The 26,057-nt window shown below is 32.6% G+C and overlaps 1 protein-coding gene across 3 annotated transcripts in view; it reads right to left on the bottom strand.

Annotated features, from left to right (window-relative positions):
* The window catches only part of LOC106464749, a 54,333-nt gene that overhangs the window by 4,539 nt on the left and 23,737 nt on the right, over window positions 1-26,057 (bottom strand). For 2 of the 3 annotated variants that reach the window (XM_022392541.1, XM_022392540.1), the window contains exons 4-8: window positions 12,290-12,452; window positions 8,366-8,478; window positions 3,024-3,210; window positions 1,896-2,032; window positions 208-359 (exon numbers count right to left, since the gene is read on the bottom strand). In XM_022392541.1, coding sequence (XP_022248249.1) covers window positions 208-359; window positions 1,896-2,032; window positions 3,024-3,210; window positions 8,366-8,478; window positions 12,290-12,452 — 752 coding nt within the window. The remainder of the gene's footprint in view (window positions 1-207; window positions 360-1,895; window positions 2,033-3,023; window positions 3,211-8,365; window positions 8,479-12,289; window positions 12,453-26,057) is intronic. The other variant, XM_022392542.1, reaches the window with a different exon arrangement.

Here is a 26,057-nt window from a genome sequence, read left to right as displayed (position 1 = left end):
CCATTAACTTGACTTACCTAAAGATACACTATTTGTAGTCTTCTCTGCATATTTTGATTATTTCCATTATCCTGACTTACCTAATGATGCACAAAATGTGCAGAGAAGACTACAAATAAGATTATTTCCATTAACTTGACTTACCTAAAGATACACTATTTGTAGTCTTCTCTGCATATTTTGATTATTTCCATTATCCTGACTTACCTAATGATGCACTGTTTATAGTCTTCTCTGCACAAGTTGCTTGCCGCTTCATTCTGTTTAAACGATTGTCTGTTTCTCTGAAACTGTAAGAAGACTTGGTTTCTCCCTCTTCCATTTTAACTTGGTAAGCAGAGAATGCACCAGTACCCTTTCTGCTTAAAAAAAGCAAGCCAACTTTAAAAACTACAAGATAAATGATTACCGACTGAAACTTCTAGGACTTCCATCACATGCACTTGTCTTTACTGTAGTTATTCAAACTTCAATAAATAAAAACTTAAATATTTTCAGATTCTAGAATTTTCATCAAGTCATTGATCAACCCAACCTTAAAAAATAAATTATTGGAATTATTATTATTATGTTTTAATCAATAATTGGTATATTTTGAAAAGGAAGACAGGTAAAAGTAGAAATAAAACAGTTCATAAAGAGGAAAAAAAAATCAAATCCTATTATTCATAAATGGTTTTAAGTAGCTTTAACCTTATCCAGGCCAGAGACATCTCTACATATCCCATGTTCTTTTCATTCTCAGTGAAAATAATAAACAAAATAACATGAAAGTTAGTACAACTTTTTTAAATAGTGTGTTGTTTTTACCCAAACTTTCTATTTGAATTTTATCGCATACCTTCACTTTTTTTTACTTGTTTAACCTTTACTAATACATTTCTTTTACCAACTGAAGTACTTGGTTTTGTGCTGTAAATCATATAAACCTGTTACGACTAACAAAGATTTATCAGTTGACAAAGACCTCAACTTTTAGTATGGCAATTACCTTTGTCAGATATGATATTTTGAAATGAAAATCTATATCTAATAACTTAGTTTGTTTACAATAAATAAGAAGTTTTATATGTGTGTGTGTGTGTGTTACTTTAACACAACAGAATCAGCAATTGTGTTGTCTCGGATCATAGCCCATCATCCTCAATAACCTTAATTTCCTTATCTGATATCTTGTTGGCTTTGAAATGAACATAACACTAAAATATTAATATGAATACAAAGAACATCATAAAAAACTATTAAAAAGATTCCAAGCTTCAAACTGAGAAGTATTTAAAAACTTTAAAGGTTAGCATCTCCTTTTTCTGACTATCATTGAAATACATTTACAAATGACAGAAATGAAAGTTTGAAGATTTCTTAAAATTTAATTTATGAGATAATAAAACAGACAAACATTTTATAATGTTAAAATAAAAATTATGCAATATTTTTGAACAAAAAACAAACATTGAAATAGAATTATATCTTTTAACTCTTTGGAAACCAGACATCCTGTATTCCCAAGAAAATTGTATATCTGATTGGTTTATTTTATATTTTATTGAAGAAATGCACTAAAAATCATATAACATTGAATTCAGTGTGGAAAACCTTATCACAGTATGCACAAAAGCTCCTTGGGAATAGGATCAGCTGCCATACCAGTGCAATACACTCTATGGTAAGCAAGGGGTTAACTAAAGTTTCAAAGTTGATTTGTGGGTGTGCACTCAGATTGATCTGAACATTCCCTGGTTGGGAAGGGGTGGTGAGAAAACATTATCATGCAATCTTTTTATTAACCCAAGTTCTGAATTCAGCAAGCCCTGTTCTTTCTATTTCGATTAAGGTTTAAAGAAAGTTATCATATTTTATTTCAAAACTTAAAGAAAGAAAAAAAGTGCCCTTACCTTTCACATGTTTCACATTCGCAATAACAGTTTTTATCACCAAAAAAATCCTCTCCATAGAAACAAGTGATTTCTTCTCCCACATCAATTTCTCTCAGTACTTTAACGCATGCAGTATCTCGGCCTGTTGATACAAACTGGAAAAATGAGAGAAATTTAGACATTCCTATTCATATCCCTTATATTAGTTCTGAACTTAAGCTTCTTTAGAATAAGTTAAAACTGATTTTACTTGCCTACAATCAACTTAAAATTTATACTTAATTTATGCAAATAGATTATAAAACAAAATTACTTAATTACACAGGAATAAAAAGTACAAAGCAGAAATTGCATTTCTTCAAGACTTATTTATCCAAATTCTAACAAAAAGCTATGTAAGCTATAGGCTTAAGTATTATATTTATTAACACTAACAATGTAGTCATTGAAACAATTTCATATGGTTGGCATTAATGTATCAAAGAACTGAATTTGACTGATTACAATTATTTGCCACATGAGTGTTATTTGGTCAAAGCTGAGTACAATGTCCATTTACATGACGTTAATTTTATATCTTATGTATCTTTATTCTATTTTATTACTGATTGTTTTTTGTTAAAAAAGAATCAGCAGAACCTGATACGAGAGAACATTTTGCCAAATGTATATTTCCAAACAGCTATTAAAACTTTGAAACATTATTATGACACCCATTTCCACAGTAACTTTTTCATTACTTCAAGTAGGTTCTAACATTTGTAACAAAAGTTTCCAGACCTTGCTGGTGTATATCAACTTTCTTTTTTTTAACATTGTTCAAACATCTTATTATTGTTGCACAGATTATTAACTAAAATCTTCACAAACGATAACAAAACTACAAAGTGATCAAGAACTGATTTTAAAAATTCATAATCCATTACTCAAATTGTCATTTTTCAAGAAAATCTATGACATTTCAATTAAAGAATAAGTAACAAATATGTTCATATACACGACGTCACACAACATTTAGTTTCCTGTTTTTGGCTAACATAATTGGCAGCTATGTAGCTTTTGTGACCACTAGTCTCATGATTTTTATTAATATCGGATGAAATAAGGATCAATGAAACCCCATATATGCATTAAGAATGAAGTTACCTTACAGTTTGGTCTGCAGTCATGGTTAATAAAAGCAGCAGGTCCTAGCCACAACTGAGCACAGTTCTTACGACAAGAGTACATAACACTGAAGTCATTCTTGCCAGGCTGAAGCAGCTGGGATTCTTCCTTCTCTGTCAGTTCTGCAATACAACCAACTAGGTAGGTGATCTTGTCATTTTTCTCCCTGAAATAAATTTCTTCTTTGAATGAAGTTTGAACATCTTTACATATTGTTAGTTATCCTATTGCACTGGAAAGGTTCAAGAAAATAAACAAACATTACTGCAATATGTTAATACATTCCTATTTAGCAGTATGTGATAATCTGCACGTTGCAAATGTTTACACTCCTCTCATTTCTAGTGCAACAAAAACTGTCATTGGTATCTTGCATGTTTATCTCATGGTGCTAATGTCAGCCAGCAATTTATGGAGAGAAAATACATCAAGCTTACCTTCGATGAGATGCCCAGCAATAAAGCATAACCAAATATTAGCAAAAATGTATTTCTTTGAGTGAAGAATCAAAAATATCTAGATTTCACAAATAGTATTTTTAATTGCTAGCTGAGAAAGAATTTTCAAACTTGCTACCACACAATCAGTTGACATAATTTTCACTTCAAAACCACTAAACTAATAATGAGTCTATTATTAAGTTTGTTTTTCAAAAATTGGTTAACTATTAATAAAACAAAACTTGAATCATTTCATAATTAAAAAAATATCTTCAGTGTTTGTAAGTACCAATGCCTACAAAGATTACATATTTGTTCTACGATTCTAATTGTGTATGCATGTCTGTCTGGAATGGGCAATGAAAAAAAAAATATATATATATACATATATCACCTTAGTTATCTTTCAGAAAACTCATCTCAACAGTGGACACATTTATAGCCAGGGCAGATGGGTTTATATCTTTCCATATAGGTTCAGTTGATGTGACTGACCGAGTAACCACAAAGTAATCATCAGTTTCCATACTGTAACTTTCAACATATTTTGTGTATCTTCACAAAATCTGGCAAGCTTTTAGTAAACAGTATTTTTTTGCATACAGAAAAATCAGATTTTTTAATTAAGTAATTTTACTAAATACATTCTGTGAATATATGGAGTCAGAGTTTTGATTGCTTCAAGTGCAAAATGGTTTCCACTTTAAAACTCAAAATACTTTGCTTCTTCCAAAATCCAAAAATTTTCAACTTTCATTTATGTAAACTCTAAAACCTCCTAAATAAATAACATTCTTTTTTTTTGTTGAACTCCATATTTTATCTGTCATTTTCTCTACCCTAACTCTATATGGACTCAGTTGATTTCACCAATTTTGTAACCACCATAGAAATATATGAAAAAAACCAACTAAATTAACCTTTTTCTTTCTAGAATGATTGCAAACTGCAACAGGAAATTACATTTGTTTATACCATATAGCTTAAGGCTTGTAACAATATACAGCTGTTACTACTTAATTTTATTGTTTTATTGCCTTTTGAACCACTATAACTAATAATCCAGCCACACAAGTTGCAAATCACTTGGCAAACATGTAGCTCAAGTTAGCATATTGAATAATGTAACGCACAAGTTATTCATTTTCTTACCTAATGTAACTAAATAAGTTTCTAATTTTCACATTTTCATGAATTTTATAACAATAAATAAAAAATATACATGAAAAACAAGAAATCTAGTACATACTTTTGACCTCGATTTTTTGCTGTTGGTTGCCAATGCAATTTAAGCATTTTTGTTTTATACTGATGGTACTAGTACACTAAATAATTTTTATTTACCTAAATAATGCATCTAAGAACACAGAATAATAACATGCACAAACCAAACAATATCCTATAACTATTATAATTTAATTGACTTTCTAACTATGGCATAAGAGCCTTTAAATAATTTCTTAACTTTCTTGATCTCAACACTACAAGGGAAACTTTCAAACTGAAAACAAAATAGAAAATATAATATGTCATTTGATAGATGAAAACTATCTTTCTATTGGTTATAAATGATGTTGTATAAAATGTCAGAGAGAATTATTGGCAATGTTTGAAAAAAGAGGATGTGACAGGTGGGTGTGGCAAGTGGGTCTGACTTTCTAGTTTATGTCTATAAACAAAGATAATTGAAGGCTATAAAAATTTCACTTTGCCTTAGCAATATCTATAAGATAATGAGTAATTTATGTCAAACTCTGTACTTCAGAGAGAGGTAGTAAATAAAATAGAGAATGACCTAGAGATCAAATGACATGATTCTCACTCAAGGGGAGATTAAGGATTTATTTAAATAGAAATAAGATCTACAAAGCGGCTTAGAAGAGAAACACTGTCTTCTATGCAGTAATTGTTTAAAGGTATTGTAGTTTAAAATTGGATTTAAAACCAAATAAAAGGAAATGAATTAAAGTTAACACTGGAATAAAGACAGCAAAAATCTTATCAAATTGAACAGTTTAAATTTCAATAAACATATCTGTTCACGACAATGCTGAAGAAAAGAAAAATTAATTTCGAGTGCAAGTGCTTATGGACTATTGGTGGAGTGCTATTGTAAGGTGATGATTACATCATGCACAAGCACAGTTCATGTTAAAACACATCTTAGGTGGGAAATACCTCAAGGCAAGTAGCATGTGAAAAATCAGAAAAGCAGAGATGCAAATAATAGCTACTGTGTGAAGATGTAAGTGGATACTACATGGTAGTGTAAAGACATTTGATCGTCACTTACTTACACAACATTAAATAATTGTTATTAATTTCTGGGAGAGAAAAAAACAGGTGAAGGGGATTCAGCCCCCTGGACCCCTTCCAAGACCTGTTTATACAACACTGAAAGTTATTAATTCCTAAAAATAAAAAAAATGGAGAGAGGTCCAAAGCTCTTCTCTTAGTTCTGCACCTGCTTATACAACTTTAGAGAAGTTTTTTTAATTCTGGAAAAATATGGATAGGGTATTCAAACACTGACCCTTTCTAACTTTCCCCTGGATTTGTGTATGAAAATATAAAATCAAAGAACACTGTTACATAATCAAAAATTAGAAACATAATACAATGTAAAAAAAAACCAGAACATTTAGACTTTATTTCACATTTAAGTATTTAATTTCTGTAGTGCATATTGGTATATAGAAAACATATTAATATTAGAAATAAACGACCTTATTATTTAAACCATTTAAAGCTTTGTACTGTCAGATTCAGTTTGTGTTTTAGTGAATGCTCCTGAAGAAGCTGTAAAGAGATACGTTGAGTATCTAATTAAATAAAAACAACATTTTGGTGTTATAAGATCATTTATTTCTAGTATTAACATACTTAAGTAGCCAGAAAGTTTGCAGTGGGTACTTTGTGATGATAGTCTTAGCAGCAATGGTAACTGAACCCGAGACCCTCAAAGCATGAAGTACGTTATGGTAGGTATAGTTTCATAGTTGCAGAGTCAGCCAAAGTGATCAAGCCTGTATATGGAGAATTAATTGATAAAATAATCCAGTGTCATCTATATGCAGTTTGTTTGTTTGCTTTAGAGCAAAGCCACAATGGGCCATCTATTGTGACCACTGCAAGGAAACAAACTCCAGATTCTGCTGCAAGTACATAAACTTACTGCTGACCTACAAGGGTGACATGCAGTTTGGAATAATTGGGTAGGAAATGGTATAGCCGATATGGGCCACATGGCCTTTAGTTATCCCTAAAAAAAGAAATGCTCAGCTCTTTTAACTTTCACTATGTTGAGTTATCACTTCTTAGATTTTATTAGTTACCCCAAAGGAATAACAACTTCCAATAAAAAAATAGGCTAATGATTTCTTTCTTGCCTGAAACTTACTTCCTAGGGGGAGAAAAAATATATGCTGAAATGTCATAAATGTGGTAAATTGTTTTATTTAGGACAGCAGTTAATTATAAAAATTATAAGTTATCACGTATTGCAAACTGAATTTACATTTAGTTTATCTCTTAATTCAACTAAGAATCATTAATGAGTTACTCTGAAAATAGTGTGATGGTAAGTGAATTAGGAGCTAATAAAATGATGCAAATTGATTATTACCGAGTTGCTTTATTCTGTTATTTATAAGATATCACCTACTGATTCAGTTACAACAGATTTCTGTTTTTGCTCAAGCTTTTCTTTTGGATGGATTTCAAGTATTTCTGTGTGTTACATTAACCCATGATACTTATGTTGTAATCATTATTGTTTAACTAGACCTTAAAAGAGAAGTAACATACAAATGGAAGTAATATACAGATTAGGATATTACTAACAATACACACACTATCATGTAGGCTGCATAGCAATGGATAGTATGTTACCTTTAAGGATGATAACACATGCAGTGACACTGAATGATAACTTTTGTTATGATCCAAGTTATGCAAAATGAGCTCTGGTAACATTTTTATTAACTGATGTTCTCTATCATTCATTGCCGATGTGGCATGCTTTTAAAAATACATATTTATTTAGAACTAAAATGAAGTAAATAACTGCTGCAGCTAAGTAGACACAGATTGAATTCATCCCTTCATGCCTCTAGCTCAAGGATTAGAATATATGATAAAATATGTGAGGGATAAAAACAAAGATTTGCTACCCTTGATTGATAGGTGCTAATGTTGCAAATATTTAGTCCAGTGTTCACTACTTCACTTAGGTGTGTGTACCAATTGGCGTTACTTCCCATAGTGGTAAATAATGGCAAAACAGAGGTTTTTTTGAAAGCCAATTTAAAACATGTTTTACACATTTAACAATCAAATTTTGCTTTCATACCATTAAGAAATGGAATACTTCTACCAAAAACATCATTTGTCTCTAATATCAAAAGTAGGCAAAGTTGGTGAAGGAAATTTTGTAGACCTGTGATAATGGTGCATATTGTTCAGGATAAAGCAAAACATTTAATTATGGAGAAGAGTAAATAAGCATGCATATTTATGTAAAATAAGCAAGTAATGTAATAAAAGAAAAAAGATTACAGTACTATTCTTCTTTTCCATTTTTATTTTGGCTACAAAACCAGTTTTGTTTGATTTTTAAGGTCCTGTTAGTTAAAAAGCTGACAGCAAATTATGAAATTCACTATTAGAAATAAGAATAAATTTTTATTAAAATCTGTTAAAAGTGACAAATACTACTTTAGTTTGAAAATTATTTTTCAGCATTGCAAAAACAAAAAATATTACACATATTCTAATTCTAGTTACAAAAATTCCAGAACAAGTCTTATACACACTAATAATAAACAAGGTATACAACATCATTGAAACATATACACCCAAATCTTTTCATAATATACTAACCATTTCACTGTTGCACAAATTTTAGCTCCAACATTTCCCTCCATTGAGTACCGTTTGCAAGGCTTCATTTCAAAACCAGCCTCCTTGTCAAACATCCTCAGGTAGCGAAAGGCCTATAAAAATATGATACCTATAAAATAAGGGCTTGTTTCATGACAAATGTATACATATAAACTGTATTCACACTAATATTAATTAGCCCATATTAAAACAAATTCTTCCATACTAGTAATGGCTAACGTGTTTGTAAACGCAAGTTTTTATAAAAACAACAAAAGCTAGGTTTGAAAACAAGCCATTAATTAAAAATAAATACAAAAATACAGCAATGTTTTGGCCTGTTCAAAATATCTCGCATATATTCTATTTCTACCAATAGATTTTATGCTAATTACAGAAGCTAGCACTAAGAATTAACTATAAACCAATTAAATGTTGACCTATATTACACAACTTGTGAACAAAACATCATGTGACAAACTTATACAACGTCAGATATGACTTTACAAGTTGCCAAAACAAGAAAGCACCATTATACATATCTATGCATTGTCAAGTTTTATATAAAATATCAAAATGTAGAACAATAAAAATAAAATGTAAACACAATAAAGCAATATAAATGTTGTTGCTGTTTTCTTAGTGCAAAGCTACACAATGGACTGTCTGCATTATGTCCACCGTGGGGAATCAAACACCAGATTTTAGTAATGTAAGTCTGTAAACTTACTGCTGACCCACTATGAACACTTTATACACTGTAAAAGCAACAGCTACTGGTTATCTTAAAGTGAAAGAAAACAACAATTCTATAAGAAAATTATATTTAATTGGCTATGTTCATTACCAGATTGATTTTTAGTTTAGTTGCAAGTAGGTTAGCTTGCTCTGATTGGAGGTTAATGTTAATTTTACAGCAAATTGCAACTTGTGTAGTATATTAATTACATATGATGATAAACAGAAAACTTCAACTACTTCAATTCAAAATCACCTGATAAATACACATTCTCATAACTAAAAGCCTTTGCAACGAATGTTAAAGTCCAATGGATCAAACATTGAAGTAAGGTTCTGAGATGTTTACCAAATGACAAACCATTCAGAAATATTATCAACAAAATAAAACTACAGGACATCAATTATCATTATTCTAAGGAGTTACACAATACAATCAATGAAATAACTGCAGTGGATAGCCACACATACTCAATTGTTACTGATGAGGAGTTTGTTTGCTTTGTGCACAAAGCACAATCACTAAGTGAAACTCATTTTTCTGAAAACGTCACCCATATGTAGTTGAAAAGTGCTAGACTGCAGTTGCTGGTCAGATTTTACAAGTCGATGTCATTTCTCTAACATTACATATCTGGTCATGCTCAATGTAAAAAAAAAAAAAAAGTTTACATTAGTTTCACTGTACATTGGATCAAGAACTAAAAACGTAGCATCATAGGCTGAATAATTTCACAAGTTATCCCAACTGTGACATGGGAAAAATGAAAACATTTTTGAGAGAAGGTCCTGAAGCAAAGATTTGCTGAAATAGAAAGCAATCATAACTTTCCTCAGTTACTTTCTTGGATTAATGCTTCAATATGCATGTGCCTTTTTTTGATGAAAAAAAATCACAGAATACAGTCAAGTCCATGGAAAAAAAGCAAAAAGTAGAATTCCTATGGAATTCAAAGGATTCAAATGATGCTTCAAATTAAAGTATCATCTACAAAAAGCATTAGCATGATCATGTACTACATAGAAATCAAAATCAGTCAAGACTTATTTCAATGAAATACATCCAGGTTTATATTCAAGCACTTACAGAGTTCGTTGTTATTACATTTGAACTTTCATTTGTTAGCTACCAGTATATTATTATAAAAGGCTCCTAGTTAAAGTCTTTGTTTTTCTTTCATCACAGTATAAGTAAACACTTGTTTTTAGTATGTGCACAGACAAATATATTTCCCACCTAGTCATTCAAAATGCATAATCTGAAGAACTAGATACAATCACAGTTAGACAGTATTGTCAGTGATGTTCGGTTGTAATTTCTCCTTTATTTTTTGTGCAAAATTTAATACTATTTGCAGAATGTTTTCATATTATTTTTGTCTATGAAACAAAATGGTCTTTCACATAAAATATAATGTATTAATTTATTTCCACAAAATTTAAGTAAACTACACAGAATTTGGAGAAATTACTTGCAGGTTCCATCTGGTCCAGGTCATGACAAAGAAATTGTTATCATCAATGAACATAATTTCTATTCACTTTTACAACTTTTAAAACAATCTAATCCACTACTGTGGTGGAAACTAATAAAGAAACATTTCCAATATTATCTCATCAACACAACAAATCCTATCAGTTCCACCAGCAATGTGTTTAATACATGCCTATTCTCAGAAGCTGACAACATTACTGAAGCAAAGAGAAACTTGTTGCTTCTATAAAGTGCAGAATGACTACTGTTCTTATAACCTGAAACTCAACTTTACATACTGATAAACTTTAATGTGATATACTGATATGAGTGTAGTTTTACAAGAATGACAAATGAAAATATCTATGCCGACTAAATATTTCTTTCCAATAACTGATTGATAAATGTATACTAATAACAAAACAGTGCTTATGTTAAAATATTTTAAAATGAATATTAAGTTCATTCAAGCAACTAGGTTTGCTAAGACTAATTATTTTGTAAAGGTCTCATTAACCCATTCACTGCAGCTGTCATGTATAAGGGTCAGACTCTTTCTTCCGTATATGGGATTCTGTTGACATCGTGAGGGGTTCTGATAAGAAAAAGCAGAAAAAAGATTGACCCATTGTTTGGTAACAAGTTTGGGTGGATGGAGAGTGCCTCAAATGCTTATAAATACTCCTTCGTAATTCTCGTAGGTAACTTAAAAATGAAATCCATGTATGGCACAGGGACAGTGTACAGAAGAAAAAAGTCCAACCCATATACATGACAGCCACAGTTAATGGGTTAAATTAGACTCAATTAGACTGATAATATTAAGCTGATTGCTTAAAAATCTCTAATAATACACTTATACTAAAACAATTTAAATTCACTTTAACAAGATTTATTTAACAAGCAGGATCGTGTGTTTTGGAAAATATCAAAATCAAATGGAATTTTGCATAAAACATGTTAGTTATAACTGTGTTTGCTTTATCTTTTTTGAAATCTTTACTATAAAAAACAACAACAAAAGCTGATTTTTTTAGTTTGTTTGAAGTTAAGCACAAAGCTACACAATGGGCTATCTGTGCTCTGCCCATCATAGGTATCGAAACCCGGTTTCTAGCATTGTAAGTCCGGAGACTTACTGCTGTGCCACTGGGGGACAGTATTATTATTATTATTACTAACTTAGGTTGATAATGTTATTAATTAAATTACTTTCTTTGTGTTAGTTTGTTATTTATAACCTCCTGGAACCTATAGTAGGTTTTACAGTTTAAGGCAAACAGGAAAACTCCAACTATTCTGCTGCCAAACAGATACTAGTATAATGTCCAGCCAAACCAAATATCACAGAAAGTAGTCAAATATCCATTAAAATCTTAACCTTTTATTTTGTACACTTTGGCATTGAACCAATGGTATCAGATAACAATATTTTGTGATGCATTACTCATTAAAAATTAGACTTTGTAAAATCACAAATTTATGGCTTAAATTATTAGAAAAACCAACATATGGTACTTCACTGAAAGGGTCAATTTCAAAACATTACACTAATCTGAAACCAATCAGCTTCACTCTCATCAAAATGATAGAAAGTCCATGAGTTACCAAGTATTTCTCTTAAAATACTTCATCTTCTTTTGAACTTCCAGTAATACTTTAAGTAAATAATTCCATGAGTATTGTAAAAGAGGATTAAAACTAGCACTCACATGATCATGAAAGGCTTGTTTCTGGTGTTTAGATTTGTCATGAAAAAAATTCGTCATCCAGTCCCCAAGTATAAGTTGTTTGTAAGCCTTTTCATAATCTTGATGTTGTAAGAAATCTTCCACAATCTGTCTTGTCTTTTGTTCAGCTTTTGGATGTTGAAATCTAGTGATTAGATGTAAAACAATGGAGAACATTTGAATTTCTAACTATATTAATTGTATGTAAACTGAATAACTTAACAGCAATATGAACAATTTATTACAGATATCAGTATTACTAGTAAAGATGATTATAATCCCAAAAGAAAAAGTGGATATATAAATAAAATCACTTTACTGCTAGAATATACCAAGTCTTGACTTATAGCTAAAGTAGACTGAAATGAGCTAAATGTTCAGCATGGTTAGAATATTTTATAGTGAAATCGATATTCTTTTTCTTAATATCACACTTGAAAAACTTGAATGTACCTTGGAGCCATTTGCTGATAATATTAACACACAAAAAAACACAGTATTTCTCATCATCAAAATGTCAATCTGACAAGTAAGTGTATATGATTCATAGAGATAATGTGTAAGTTTGCTTTACTGTTTTACAAGTCTGGGAAAAATCAATGAATACTAACATTTTTCTGGTGTACAATTAATGAATGAATATAAACACAAACCAAATCCTTACAGATCAATATTTATAAAAAAGTTGAAGGTAACAGTAACTTTTATGATTCTTATTAAAAGGCTACTCTTTAAAAGAATACAGTTGAAACAACTGTCCAGTCTGTTTCAGTTTCCTACTCAAATAAACATCAAATGGATTTTCTTGAATTGCCAACAAATATGACAGAGCCAAAAGAATAGTTATATTATAATGCTTCACGGTCAATAATGAGAAGGAAACAGCAGTGTAGCTGTCATACAACTTGGTTTATGTTTATAAAAGCACACTAGGAAGAATAATAAAAATCACTAGTGTATATATATATATATATAGTTTTAATATGTATATATAAAAGATAAAAATAACCTATTGGTCTCATGGTACCTTACTGAGCTTTACTATTTACTGTATATATGATATAGTAGAGGTTTTTGTTCTGTTGTGTTATTGAGGAGGTTGAATGGATCTTTGGAATCAATTAGCTGTGGAATTGAAATACTTTGGAAAGGATATAGTACATTTGAATAAGATGGAAGCTGACATTTTTGCATGGGCTATAAATTAGTTATACAGATAGCTTTAATTAAACAAGCAATAGAAAGTAGTGAAGATTTGAATGCCGATATTTAGTTCAGAGCAGAAAATACGTTGGATAACTTTTTGGTGGACATGAATGGATAGTGAACACTGTTGGGAGTTGAGCCAAGGGAGCTAGATGTGAAATTTTAAACAAACTGAAGATGATGTGATCTTAAAAGGACAAAATGGATTTGCAAATAAGGTTAAATGTTGTAACTCTACTTAAAGTGTAGTATTCTGATATGATGTAAATAACTGAAACGTGGTTGGATTTAAAGATGACAGACATTCAAGGAATATCCAAGTAGAGTTTATTCGACAGTAATAAATTCTTTAGAAACAGTGAGGCTTTATAAAAAAGTAAGTTGCAGCTTACTCATTTGAAAGTTATCAAGCAGGAAAATATGGAAGTTGAGTTTATATGGGTTTCAGTTGTATTTATAGGGACCAGATAGCCAAGTGGGCCGAACGACAGTAACTCACCATCCCACAGATATAAGTGACATACATTCAATAAAATGACTGCTGAGCAGGCTTTCTTGGAGCACTAGGAATGTAGCCTTGCTGAAATAAAGATGTATTAGAGAATGACAATAAACAGCCTTCAGAGAGAGCTCGCTTGTGTCCAGTGGTGATTTTCAGAAAGAAGTAGGGCACACCTAGGTTATTTATCGATGGGGTGAACAAGGTAACTTGCATTGATGCCTTTCCCCTTCTGCCTTCAGCTGAAAGTCTGAATGCATTAGAAGAAGCCCATTGATTGAACATTTTAGCCCTGATATTTGAATCCTGGCAAGTTAAACTGGATAATGAGAGTAGACCTTCAACTGTATTTAAAACAACAGATGCCTTATACGAGTTTAGCATTAAGGCATTTGGTCCATATAATGTCCTTACCACTTTAAGAAGCTAATGGAACTTCCACTCAAGAAGCTGCAATGACAAAGATGTATGGTCTATGTGGATGACATCTTGGCGTTTGGTTTCACATTTGAATATGTGGCTGAAAACCTGAATATGGTACTCCTGCAGATAACAAGGCAGGCTTGAAAGTGAAAACAGGAAAATGTGCAATTATATGAATAGAAGTGGAATTTCTTAGTCATATTGTGGTGGATACAAATGGAATCTAGAGCTACTGATCCTGTTTAAACCACAGTGGTGGAAGACTAGTGATTCCTTGGTTTTGGATTGTATTACTATTGATTTATGGCCAACTTATTCAAGACTGTCACACCATTATTTGCTCTTACTAAAGTCCAGACACACTACAGACTAACTGAGGAATGTAAGCAAGCATTCCTATCCTTGAGGCATACTTTTACTGGAAGCTCCAGTTGGTGTAACCTCAACAAGGCTGTGAATTCTTGTTGGATACTGATACATCTGACAGTAGAATTGGAGCTCTGTTATCACAGTTGTACAGCAGAGTAGAACCTGTGATTGAATATACTAATTGTATGTACACTCACGGCTCTTGAATACAAGTAGTGTATGAAAAAGAAAAATCTGCTTACAGTTGTGGTCTTCATGAATCACTACCAACACTACCTGTAATGGTACAAAGTTCACAGTTTAGGTTTACCACATATCACTGACGTGGCTGATGAGTTTTAAAAATCTTGAAGAGATAATACCATATTAGATAACAATTCATTTCCAGAACATAACTTAATGATCATCCAAACCTGCAACTGATGGATTCTCACACTAAGGGTTCACACACTTATCTAAACAACCAATTCAAGGACTCAATAACACTGAGTTTAAGCAAAGTGAATACAAAAGAGAATGCAGAACAAGAACTGCTAAGAACACGAAAAATGAGCCTGACAAGGTTACCATTTAATACAAAAATATTTTAAGGCTTGATATGATACTAGTAACATAATAATGTACATGCATTTATTTGCTTTTCAGTTCAGTCAGTTTTTCATCAAGCATTTCCTCCACTTTTTGAGTCTCGCTTTCTTGCCCTTTGCACTTTGACGAAGATTGTTGGACTTAACAATAAGGGTTAGCTTCCCAGTGGTTTCAGTCTTCAGAGCCAGTTTGTCAGCAGATGTCTCAAGAGACTCACTATCATCTTGGAGCCTTCTTTTCTTGGGTTTGAAATCATCTATTTCATCAAGAATGGCCTTTCTTTTTTGGCTTTTCTTCTCCTCTTTTATTTATCATTTCTGATCATCCAGAAGTGCAATGTATCTCTGTTTTGCAACAGATACAGACTGTGTCTATGATTACCTTTTGGATACCCCTTACTGCTCTAAGGTGACCATAGATGCATCTCTGAGCAACGTACGTTCCATCTTTCATGCTTACTACTTCAATTTGTCCATTATCTGAAAACCCTCTTTCAACTTAACCTTGCCCATGTGACAACAACAAAATAGCTTTTCAGACTGTTTGTCCTTAGACATTAATCATATAGCAGGGTATCCACTCTGTCAATGATAGAATCAAAATCAGAAAACACAGAACAGTTGTTCTCCATAATACCATCAGTAAACTGTGAATACTGATGAATGATATCATCACAATCCTCCTCATTGACCTAGCACTGATCCACAGGGTGACTAAAAGCCTTTTTTAGCTTATCGATGCACTGTTCCTTTGCTCTGAAGTCTGATATCTTGCAGGGTTCCAAGAATAAAAGATCAGCCACTAGGGTCAACTTTTGTATAATCAAGGTGACGAGATGTCTTATCTACTTTGACATCAAGAAATTTGTCAGCAGACTTGACTTCCTTCATTAAGTCTGGCTTCATAAACCTGTTCATCAGTTTCTTAAGGAACTTGAAAAAGTCTGTAGCTAGAAATAAACCATGGACTTATCTGATTGGTATAGAGTCAGGAAGGGTGTCATTTCCTTGCTCAGTGACAGGATGAAGTTCAGTATTGGAGTCACAAGTGCATAATTGGTGGTTTACTTGATGATTTCAAAGAATTTTGTACCTGGATTTGGATACTTCCTCTCTTCTACTGCTTTTATGTAGATTGCCATGTTGGGAAAGACTTCCAAAGCCCTTTTCAGCACTGGTCTGTTTTCTAACCATCTTGTTCTGCAGAATTTCAGTGGCATGGGGGGAAATCCTGTGACCCAATAGCTTTTAAATAATCTTCCCAACGAACAGAATTGTCTTTCAGTAGCTGGTGTACCTGCAACTCTGACTCAGCTACTTCCACTCCCTTCTGCAATGCCCCCTGCACCATATGTAAACCACAATTGCCAATGAGGATGAGATGTACACCATGGTCATTACAAAGGGACTGCTGAACTTTTGAGTAAAATGACCAGTTAACATTTGACCCATCCATAGAAATCTGTAATATCTTGGGTATGGTAGTGCATCAGTGCAATTCTCATATGTTGTTTTGAGATCCTCAGCCGTAGCATGTCCTGTAAACTGTGAATCATAGAATTGTGACACCACAGTATCTCCATTCCACAGTCGATTATGAAAATTACATTGCTTGGATTGAGTTTTAACATTCAGGCTTTAATAAAAGAGCACAACATAGTCATTTTTCCTGTTGTTAGTTGGTTTGATAGCAGCTGCTTAAAATGCAGTGCTACACAAAAGGTGCAGATGTAGACAATCTTAGTTCCCAACACTTGAAAGTCCTAGCAATGCTACTATCAAGAAACATTCTTAAGAAAAGATCACCTGAAAATATAAAAGAAAAAACAAAATTAGGATGGCTATAACATAAGAACAATACATTAAAACTAATACTGATTGCCAAAGGAAAAATTACTGATATAACTTATTTGATAAAATTCTTTCTGAAGAGGGAGGACATTGAAAAGTTAAGCTCTAATACTAAAGTTATAGATTTCTGAAATTTATTTAATATTATTATTATAATTTGTAGTAATTTGGGTTAAATAACAATAATAACTAGATATAATAAGATTGGTAAATAAAAGTAAGATGGTCAAAGTTTTAAGTTAGAGTTTAGGGGTGTAAATTATTACTACAACGTTAAAATAAGCTTAGTACATGTAACTGTACTTTAGGCTTAGGTATATTTCCACTTACTGGTAAATCATAAAACAGGATAAATACAATCTAATAAATAGTTTATTGTCTCTTGGTGTTTTAAGAATTAACTTGTTTACTTTAACTTAGATCCAATAGTTTAAATTCAGCTTATAAATATAGGTAGGTTATAATATAAATCAGGCTAAATGCATTTTATTATTAATGTTACATATTTTGTTCTAAAATTATTAAGTTCTATATAATTAAAGATACATTTTAGTACTTTAGTGTGAAAACAAAGTAGTGATAAAAAAATAATATAATTAGTTCTTAAACATTAGGCTTAATAGTAATAGTGTTAGCAATAGGCTACTGGTATTTATTTTCAGGCTATAAGTATAAATACAATGGTTAAAACTAGCATAGGAGTTAAGCATTCACAGTTTGTTAGGTGTGATGGGTGCAATGAGTGGGTTTTATTTGGGAACTTGGGACTGGAATGTAATTTTAAGGAAGCTAGTAATGAAGATTTGCAATTCTTATGTAGAGTTTATAGGTTGGAGATGAAGTTAGAGGCAATCATGATTAAAGTAGAGGGAACAGATATAGAGAAGTGTAGATTGTGAAAAGTGGCAGCAGGATTTCAGGAGGAGCTTAAGCTTTTACATGCAAGGGATATATCAGCTAACAATAACTTTCAGGAAGTTAGAAAGTGTACCATTAGAGTAAAAAGTAGTGAATCTTATTTTAATGAGCCTGTTCTGTTGAGCAACAAATTTCAGCCCTTGGTTTCTGCAGATGAAGGGAAGGAAAACAAAAATAGCAGAGAAGGAGGTTATAGTTATAGGTGATTCTTTGATAAGGCATGTGGACAGAATAATCTGTGGGGTAAATAGGGAGAAAAGAATCAGATTATGCTACCCAGAGGCTAATTTGGAGGATATAACTGACAGAGCAGGATATATAATAGCTAGCAGAGATGCAGTTTTTGTGGTGCATATAAGGGCTGATGATGTAGGGAAAGGTAGGTCAGAGGAGCTATTAAATAAGTACAAGGGGTTGATTATGGCATTTAAAGAAAAAGGCCATAACTTAATTTTGTCAGGTATACTGCCCACAATTAATTGTGGGGATGAAGTTATAAATAGGTCAATAGAGCTAAATGCTAGGCTTAGGTTAGTATGTAAGGATGAGCAGATTGGCTGGTTAAACTTGTCGGATCAATTCAGTGGAAGAAGGGAGCTTTTTTTGGAATGGATGGTTTACAGTTAAATAGAGTAGGAGCTGGCTTGTTTCCTAAGGCTATTAACTCAGCTGTAAGGGAAGTTTTAAACTATACTAGACAGTGGTGAGGGCCAGGAAAAAACTAAATGCAAAAAAAATAAGAGGCAGAGAAAAGTTTAGCATAGGAAATGAGTATAGAAGTTATAAGGATAGGTTTAATTGTTACTATTGTAATGCTAGAAGTGTAGGAAATAAAATAGATGACTTTAAAGCACTGGTAGGAATTAAAGATTTTGATATAATGGGAATAGCTGAAACATGATTAAACGTAAATTATTTTGATGACAGAAATTTCTTTGAAATACAGGGTTACAGGCTATTTAATAGAGATAGAGTATTAAAGAGGGGGAAGAGGAATGGATATATATGTAAAATGTGAGTTACATCCTGTTGAAGTTGAGGAAATCAAAAATAATAGCAAAGAGATTGAATCTATTTGGGTTTCTATTAGTGGATATAAAGGGAAAAGGCTTTTAGTGGGAATTTTTTACAGACCACCAAATGATACTGATGAAATTAGTGAGAAACTTTACAATGAGATCAAGATTTCAGCTGTTAATAAAGTCATGATTATGGGTGATTTTAATTTCAGACATATAGATTGGGAAATTCTAGAGTGAAACCATGAGGGAGAAAGGTTTTTAGAAAATGTTCAGGATGGCTTTCTTCACCAGTTGGTCAAGGAACTAACTAGGAGCAATGCTATTTTAGACTTATCATTAACTTCAAAAACATAAATGATCGATAGGGTGGAAATTTGGGAACATCTGGATGTAAGTGATCATTGCTCTATTAGGTTCAATGTTTTCCTGCATATGGAGGAATAATGATATTTTGGGTAAAAGTTTCAAAAAAGCTAATTTTGAAGGGATGCAACAAGAATTATCTGTTGTGAATTGGGCAGCTGAGTTATTTGGACACACTGATCAGATGTGGAAAATGTTTAAATATTCAAGGTAAACATATTCCTTATAGAAAGAAAAGGGTAGCTGCAAGTAAAAAACCAGGTTGGATCACAAAGAGTTTAACATATAAAATTAAAGAGAAGCATCATAAATTTAAGAAATTTAAATTGACTGGTAAGACAGGAGATTTAGAAGATTATAAAAGATCAAGAAAATTGGTGAAACAGGATATCAGGACATCAAAAAAGATGTACGAGAAAAGGTTGGCTGAAAATGTGTAAAAATTAACAGTAAGGATTTCATTAAATACATTAAGGGTAATCAAAATGTTAGGCCATGGGTAGGACCCTTGAGGGATCATAGAGCAAGGCTAGTAACTGATGATTATGAAATGGCTGGGTTATTAAATTTTGCTTTTTTTCGGTTTTTACTAACGAAGATTTAAGCAGTATTCCACATCTTGAACAGTTGATAGATGGAAACAAGATCGAACTAGATGACTGCATTAATTCTGAGCTGGTTAAGAAAAATTGGGAAGTTTAAAAAACGATAAGGCTCCTGAGCCAGATAATATTTCCCCAAGGGTTTTGAAGGAGGTTAGATATTGGATATGTGAGCCACTTACTACTATTTTTTGTCAGTCTTTGAATAGTTGGCAGGTACAAGAGGATTGGAAGTTAGCTAATGTAACTTCTCTCTTTAAGGGAGGTGATAAAAATTGTCCCATTAGTCTTACATCAGTTGTAGGGAAAGTTTTGGAAAGTCTGTTAAAAGATGCTTTGCAAAGTCATTTAACAAACATTGTCCCAGTAATTATAGACCCATTAGTCTTACATCAGTTGTAGGAAATGTTTTGGAAAGTCTATTAAAAGATGCTTTGCAAAGTCATTTAACAAAGTTTAGAATTTTATTGGATAGTCAACATGGTTTCATTAAGGGAAAATATTCTCTTACAAATCTTTTAACATTCTTTGAAAAGGTTACTGGTTATTTAGATGAGGGTAAGGATGTAGATTTGGTGAATCTGAATTTTCAGAAAGCAGTTGACAAGGTGCCACATAAAAGGCTTGTAAAAAATTAGCTCTATAGGTGTGGGGGATAATTTAGTAAATTGGATAGAAGATTGGCTGGATGGAAGAAAGCAGAGTTGTTACAAATGGAGTTCAGTCAAACTGGATTAATATCACAAGTGGGGTACATCAGGGTTCAGTCTCAGAACCTTTGCTCTTTTGGATTTACATTAATGACAGATGAAGGAATAGTCCCGTGTTGTTCCAAAACATTATGTTATGTTATTATTTATAATAAAGATATACATAAATTAACACAAGAAATACATATTAAACCAATCAATCTTTAAAAAGCATTCTGCATAGCTGAACAGAGGAAACGACATCACTATAATATGCAGGTCTACTGTTCACTCACCAATTTGTTCACTCGATTTGAAGGAATAATGGGCATCTATCATTTTCAGACACCATAAAACCTCAGCCTTCTTTTGGCAGAGATAAGAATTTTGAGGACTGTGATGCCCCTCTTGATGGCATGGATGACAGCTTCTGTGCTTCTTCTGCTACTGGTTTGGCTGCAGCTTCCTGCTTGATTTGCCTGAGATAGCTGTGTATAAAAAAAAATAAAAAAAAATTGTTGAGCTTGAAAAACCTGCCAATGTGCTACAAGCCTATCAACTTGCAGTGTGTGTATGTGTATATATTGTTTTATTAAATATATATAGTAAAGATTAGTCCCCATGCAAGTGTTTTGGAGGCCTGTGGCCTGTAGCTGTAATGATAAGGCTCATTATGATACAAGCTTAAAGGTCTAACATGAGACAGTTACTAGGGCTATCTAATCTCAAACTGAATTAAACTTAATTAAGAATCAAGTAATATGTAAATGAGTTGTTCCCTATCCTTTATATGCAAGGAGTGTGCATATATCCAAATACAAGGTTGGTAATTGAAAGTTAGCGATAATAGGGGCTTCATCCATTTAAATACATTGCAGGGCTACCATCTTTGCATGGTAATGTTGATATTTTTCTTATCTATCATGCAGAAAACTTTGAAACATATTTAATATTTATGCTCCTTGGTACTAATTAAAGCTAGATTTATACTTTTTTTTGCTAGATATATTCCTAAATAATATTTTAACACTAGGCCTGTTGGATAAGCCTAGTGTTAGATCTAAGTTAGGCCTACTTGTCGAAACTAACACTAGGCCTAATTCTTAAAATTTCCATGTTGCCAGGCACATACATTTTTCATTAAAAAAAAGCATATTCAAAACACATTAGAAATTTCATGCAAAATTTAGGGAATGTAACTGTCTACCTGCAGCTTGATTCTTCACTGCTGAGCGATGTCCCGGTTGCCTTTGAATGGCTGGCAAGGGCTGATTCACTCATTCTCTCTAGCTTGAAATTTTTCTGACAGGCTTCACATCGTACTGTATGAATATCACACAAATCCTTTAATAGCCATCCTTTGTCCTGCTCTTTGTTGAACCAGATGTCCTGGAATTTACACTTCCTGGGTAAAATAGGTCATTGAAACACTCAAATTCTCACACTGACCGACACTATGTTAACATTGTCTGCCATTTGCATTTTCGATTCAGGTGCTGAATGATAGATGAGAGAACTCACTCTACTAATATCCCATCATAATAATGTTCCCCTAATGTGTGTTTCCTGGCAGGGCTGCAGTTGCACGTAGCTTTCCAAATATGATTGCCAGAATCTCCCCCAAATAAATTTTTGCAATATATGGAGAAAATTGAAGGACTTTCAAGAACCAATATCAGCTTTTCCTGAATTTCAAGTACTCTCAAGGCATTGAATTTTTTTTTTTTTTTGAAATTCAAGTATTGTCATGGTTTTTCAAGAACCATGAGAACCATACTCATTGTACAGTAAGACCATGTACATTAGTTGAATGTCCTAACTCTGGACAATGTATGGAAGTTGAAACCATTTCTGCCATAGCAACATCAAGCCATACTGTTGGAGATTCCAGTAGTGGCTGGATGTCTGGAAAGAGCAGCTAAAGGTACCAGACCTAATATAAAATATATATGTATATGGTAATATATGTGTTTGAATAAATAATGTGTGGTCTTACATACATGTATGGATACTACATAAAGTTATTCATGTTGAACAAGACAAGTGGAACAATTACACAGAGAATGAAACTATTAAGGAAAATGTGAATATAAATAAAGGATTTTATCTAAATCTTAAGGCTTTGTGATATGGAGATAACTGTGGTTACAGACTTAGAGAGAATTATTTAAAGATGCAGTGTACCATTAATGGTAATGAGAGAATTTTTGAATTTTGACATTGAAATGTTTGGCAGGTAGTGATTTTTTGTAGAAAGATAAGAGTAATGAAGAGCTTCACTCTGAATTTGAGAGAAAACGCAGTTTGACCTGGTGCTCTTGTAATAGTAGTGCAAGGTGTGTCAACTGCATTGAATCGAAGTATTCACGAGAGGTGAAATTATCTATAGCAAGTGAAATGCAAAGACACTAGCTTAGATGAAATATCAAACATGAACTTGGTGTACCCAGTGTTTTACTGGGTTATGACAGAATATTTGCAATCATGTAAACATAAATATTTCAGAAACATAGTTTTACTGAATATTTGTTTAACATTATTTCAGTACAAGGAGCAGTTGAAATGCATGAAATTAAGGGCTGTGAGTGTACAGCTGGAGGCAGAAAGTAACACTTGTATGAAATCACTGCACCTGGCTAGTACTAAACTTGTATCTGAGTAATCCTAAGGTTGAAGTGATGTGAATGTTAATAGATTCTCATGGTAAGATTTTAGAGGCTGGTGCTTGTACAGTGGCTAGCCTGACTCAACTATCTTGTGTAGGAGCCAGTGTCTGTGGTCTTTAGCCCATTTCTATCCTCCTGAACCTCAACTCTGTTTACATAACAACCAGACACTAGAGAATGGATTGTAAATGGGTCAGAGTGTAAGCTGTGTTAGTTGTTGTCATAGCAACTGCAACAGCAGGCAGCACAGCAGTGAGTTTGTCAAATGGAGATCTAGTGAAGTCTGGGGGACTGAAACATCTACAGGTGCAAGTGATACATATTTTACATGCAATATAGCAATATACATGTGAGCACATAAACCATAGAAATGACACTTGATTAAGGTAATATTTTCTAACACTGTCTTTAATTGCAAATTTAGAATAAAACATTGTTTTAAATGGGCAGCCACAGCATTTAAAACTTGAATATCTGGCTGAACTTCTGGTCAAAATTCATTTGACCTCATATTTTCTAAACTTATTTTTGCTGTTTAACATCAAATTTTTAAACCTTCTGGCTATCCTGTTCTTTAACTAGCCAGTGATGCTCAATTCTTTGTACTTGTTTAAACCTCACCATTTTTTTATTAGCTGCCATTGAGAGCTAGTACACCCAAGATTTCCTGTTTGGAAAGGACCAAGACTTCATGTCTAACCCAAAGATTCCTGAAACAAGTTTGACTTTCAAACCACTAGAACCCATGGATGAGAATGCACTACTGGTCAAGCATCAGACACATAGGGACCTTGTTAAGTTGATGCTGAAGTCTTACAAGGCCAAGTAGCCTCTACTGGATGTCAATCAACCACATGAACCCAGACAGTCATTGGTTGCACCAGCTGTGGAGAAATCACCTCCACTTTTGCCATGCCGGTTAGAAAGCCTACAATCACTTCAATTGTAGATAGCAACACCAACTTCTGCGAAACAGTAATTATGCAAGTTACCTGTTAAACACCAGACTGAATTCTTTTAGTGCCTCTTCAGAGGGTGCCCAACTATGAAACTGTCAGGAAGAGGTGTGCATAATACTACTTACCTAAACCAAAGAAAACCTTCCCAGAGCTGAAGTCTTTTCAAGGGTCAACTTACTTATGAATAAATATTAAAGAGTATCTCTGATGTAACTACTTCTCACCAATCAATGTTAAAGGGTAATTATTATGTATCATGTAATTTTCATTGTTAAAGAGCCTAATGTGTCACTTTCTTCGATAAAGGATATTATTTGTATGCAACTGTTAATTTGAATTCTCTGTTAAAGGGTCACTGTGTAAGTATTTTACATGGATGAGAGAAGATTATGTCAATTTTTTGACCAATATACAGTTCTATTGGTTTTAAATTCTAAAGTTGAGGATGGCCAAGGCATCTTGTAAATAAAGGTGGGAGGAAAAGTGTGGAATGAAGCCATACCATGTGTTTGTCACCAGAATTGTGTTAATATAAAAATTTTCAAAATTTTAATTTCTTCATGTATATGCAATTTTCACATAGCACATCATTCAATAAATTTACTAAGTCCCTTTCACTCTAGATACCTCTTGTACTGTGTCATTCTCCCAAGGTATCACCTTTGTCTTTCAAAATTGCACATACTATGTGTGAAAGTAAACAACAACCTTTTCTACTGGCAGGCCAGGTGATGTGTCAAGGTTACAACTTCCATTCCAATTACCCAGTCTCGTGGGTAATTGCCCTGAGAGAATATAGCATTGGTGTTTGATGTATATAATGCTATATTTTCTTAGTTTGGAAAAGCATCTTAAGCTACTTCAACAGTCTGACAAAGAGATCTCTTCAGTAAAGGTGTTACCTTTCACCTAAAATACGCATATTGTTTGACTGTGTTTTGAAATAAAGATTGTTTCAATGTATTATTACATTATGTCCAGTCACTTTCTTTCATAAACTTAATCAGGTTCAGTGAATTTGAATTTACTTTGCAATACATTTCCTTACTAAACCCCTATTTTTTTACAGGACTTGTTTTGTCGCTCTTGGGTTCCCCAGTTTTACCTAAGAATACCACATATATATAGGAGTATTGACTACAAAACTAAATAGGTCATAGTTTAGTTGTGCAAGTTACTGCTAAGGCCTATTTTAAGTTCTGTGTGCATTATTAGTTATCTTATCTAAAGAATGATATTAAGACTGATAAGTTTTAGAATTGTAAAAAGTGTCTTGTTCCCATTGCCTATGTTATATATACACATATTATGTAAATTAAATACTACTATACTATTTTGTTATTTTCTAGAAAACTTTTAATAGGCTAGTTACTGTTTAAAATTATTAATTTTATTGTAATGTTTTCACCACAACAATTACTATTAACAGTCTTGTCAATTTCATTACAACCAAATAAACATGCTAAGAGTTGAGACGTTGTTGGTGTAAGCACTCAACTCTGTACCCTTATTGAATTTTCCAAAACTGCTGACTGGTTTCTCATCTGCTTTTTGGATTTTATCTGATAGATGGGATATCCCCAATGCTTTTGGGTG

Source organism: Limulus polyphemus, unplaced genomic scaffold, assembly GCF_000517525.1.
Source record: "Limulus polyphemus unplaced genomic scaffold, Limulus_polyphemus-2.1.2 Scaffold1733, whole genome shotgun sequence".
Lineage (NCBI taxonomy): Eukaryota > Metazoa > Arthropoda > Merostomata > Xiphosura > Limulidae > Limulus > Limulus polyphemus.
This window is presented reverse-complemented; position numbering and strand designations above follow the sequence as displayed.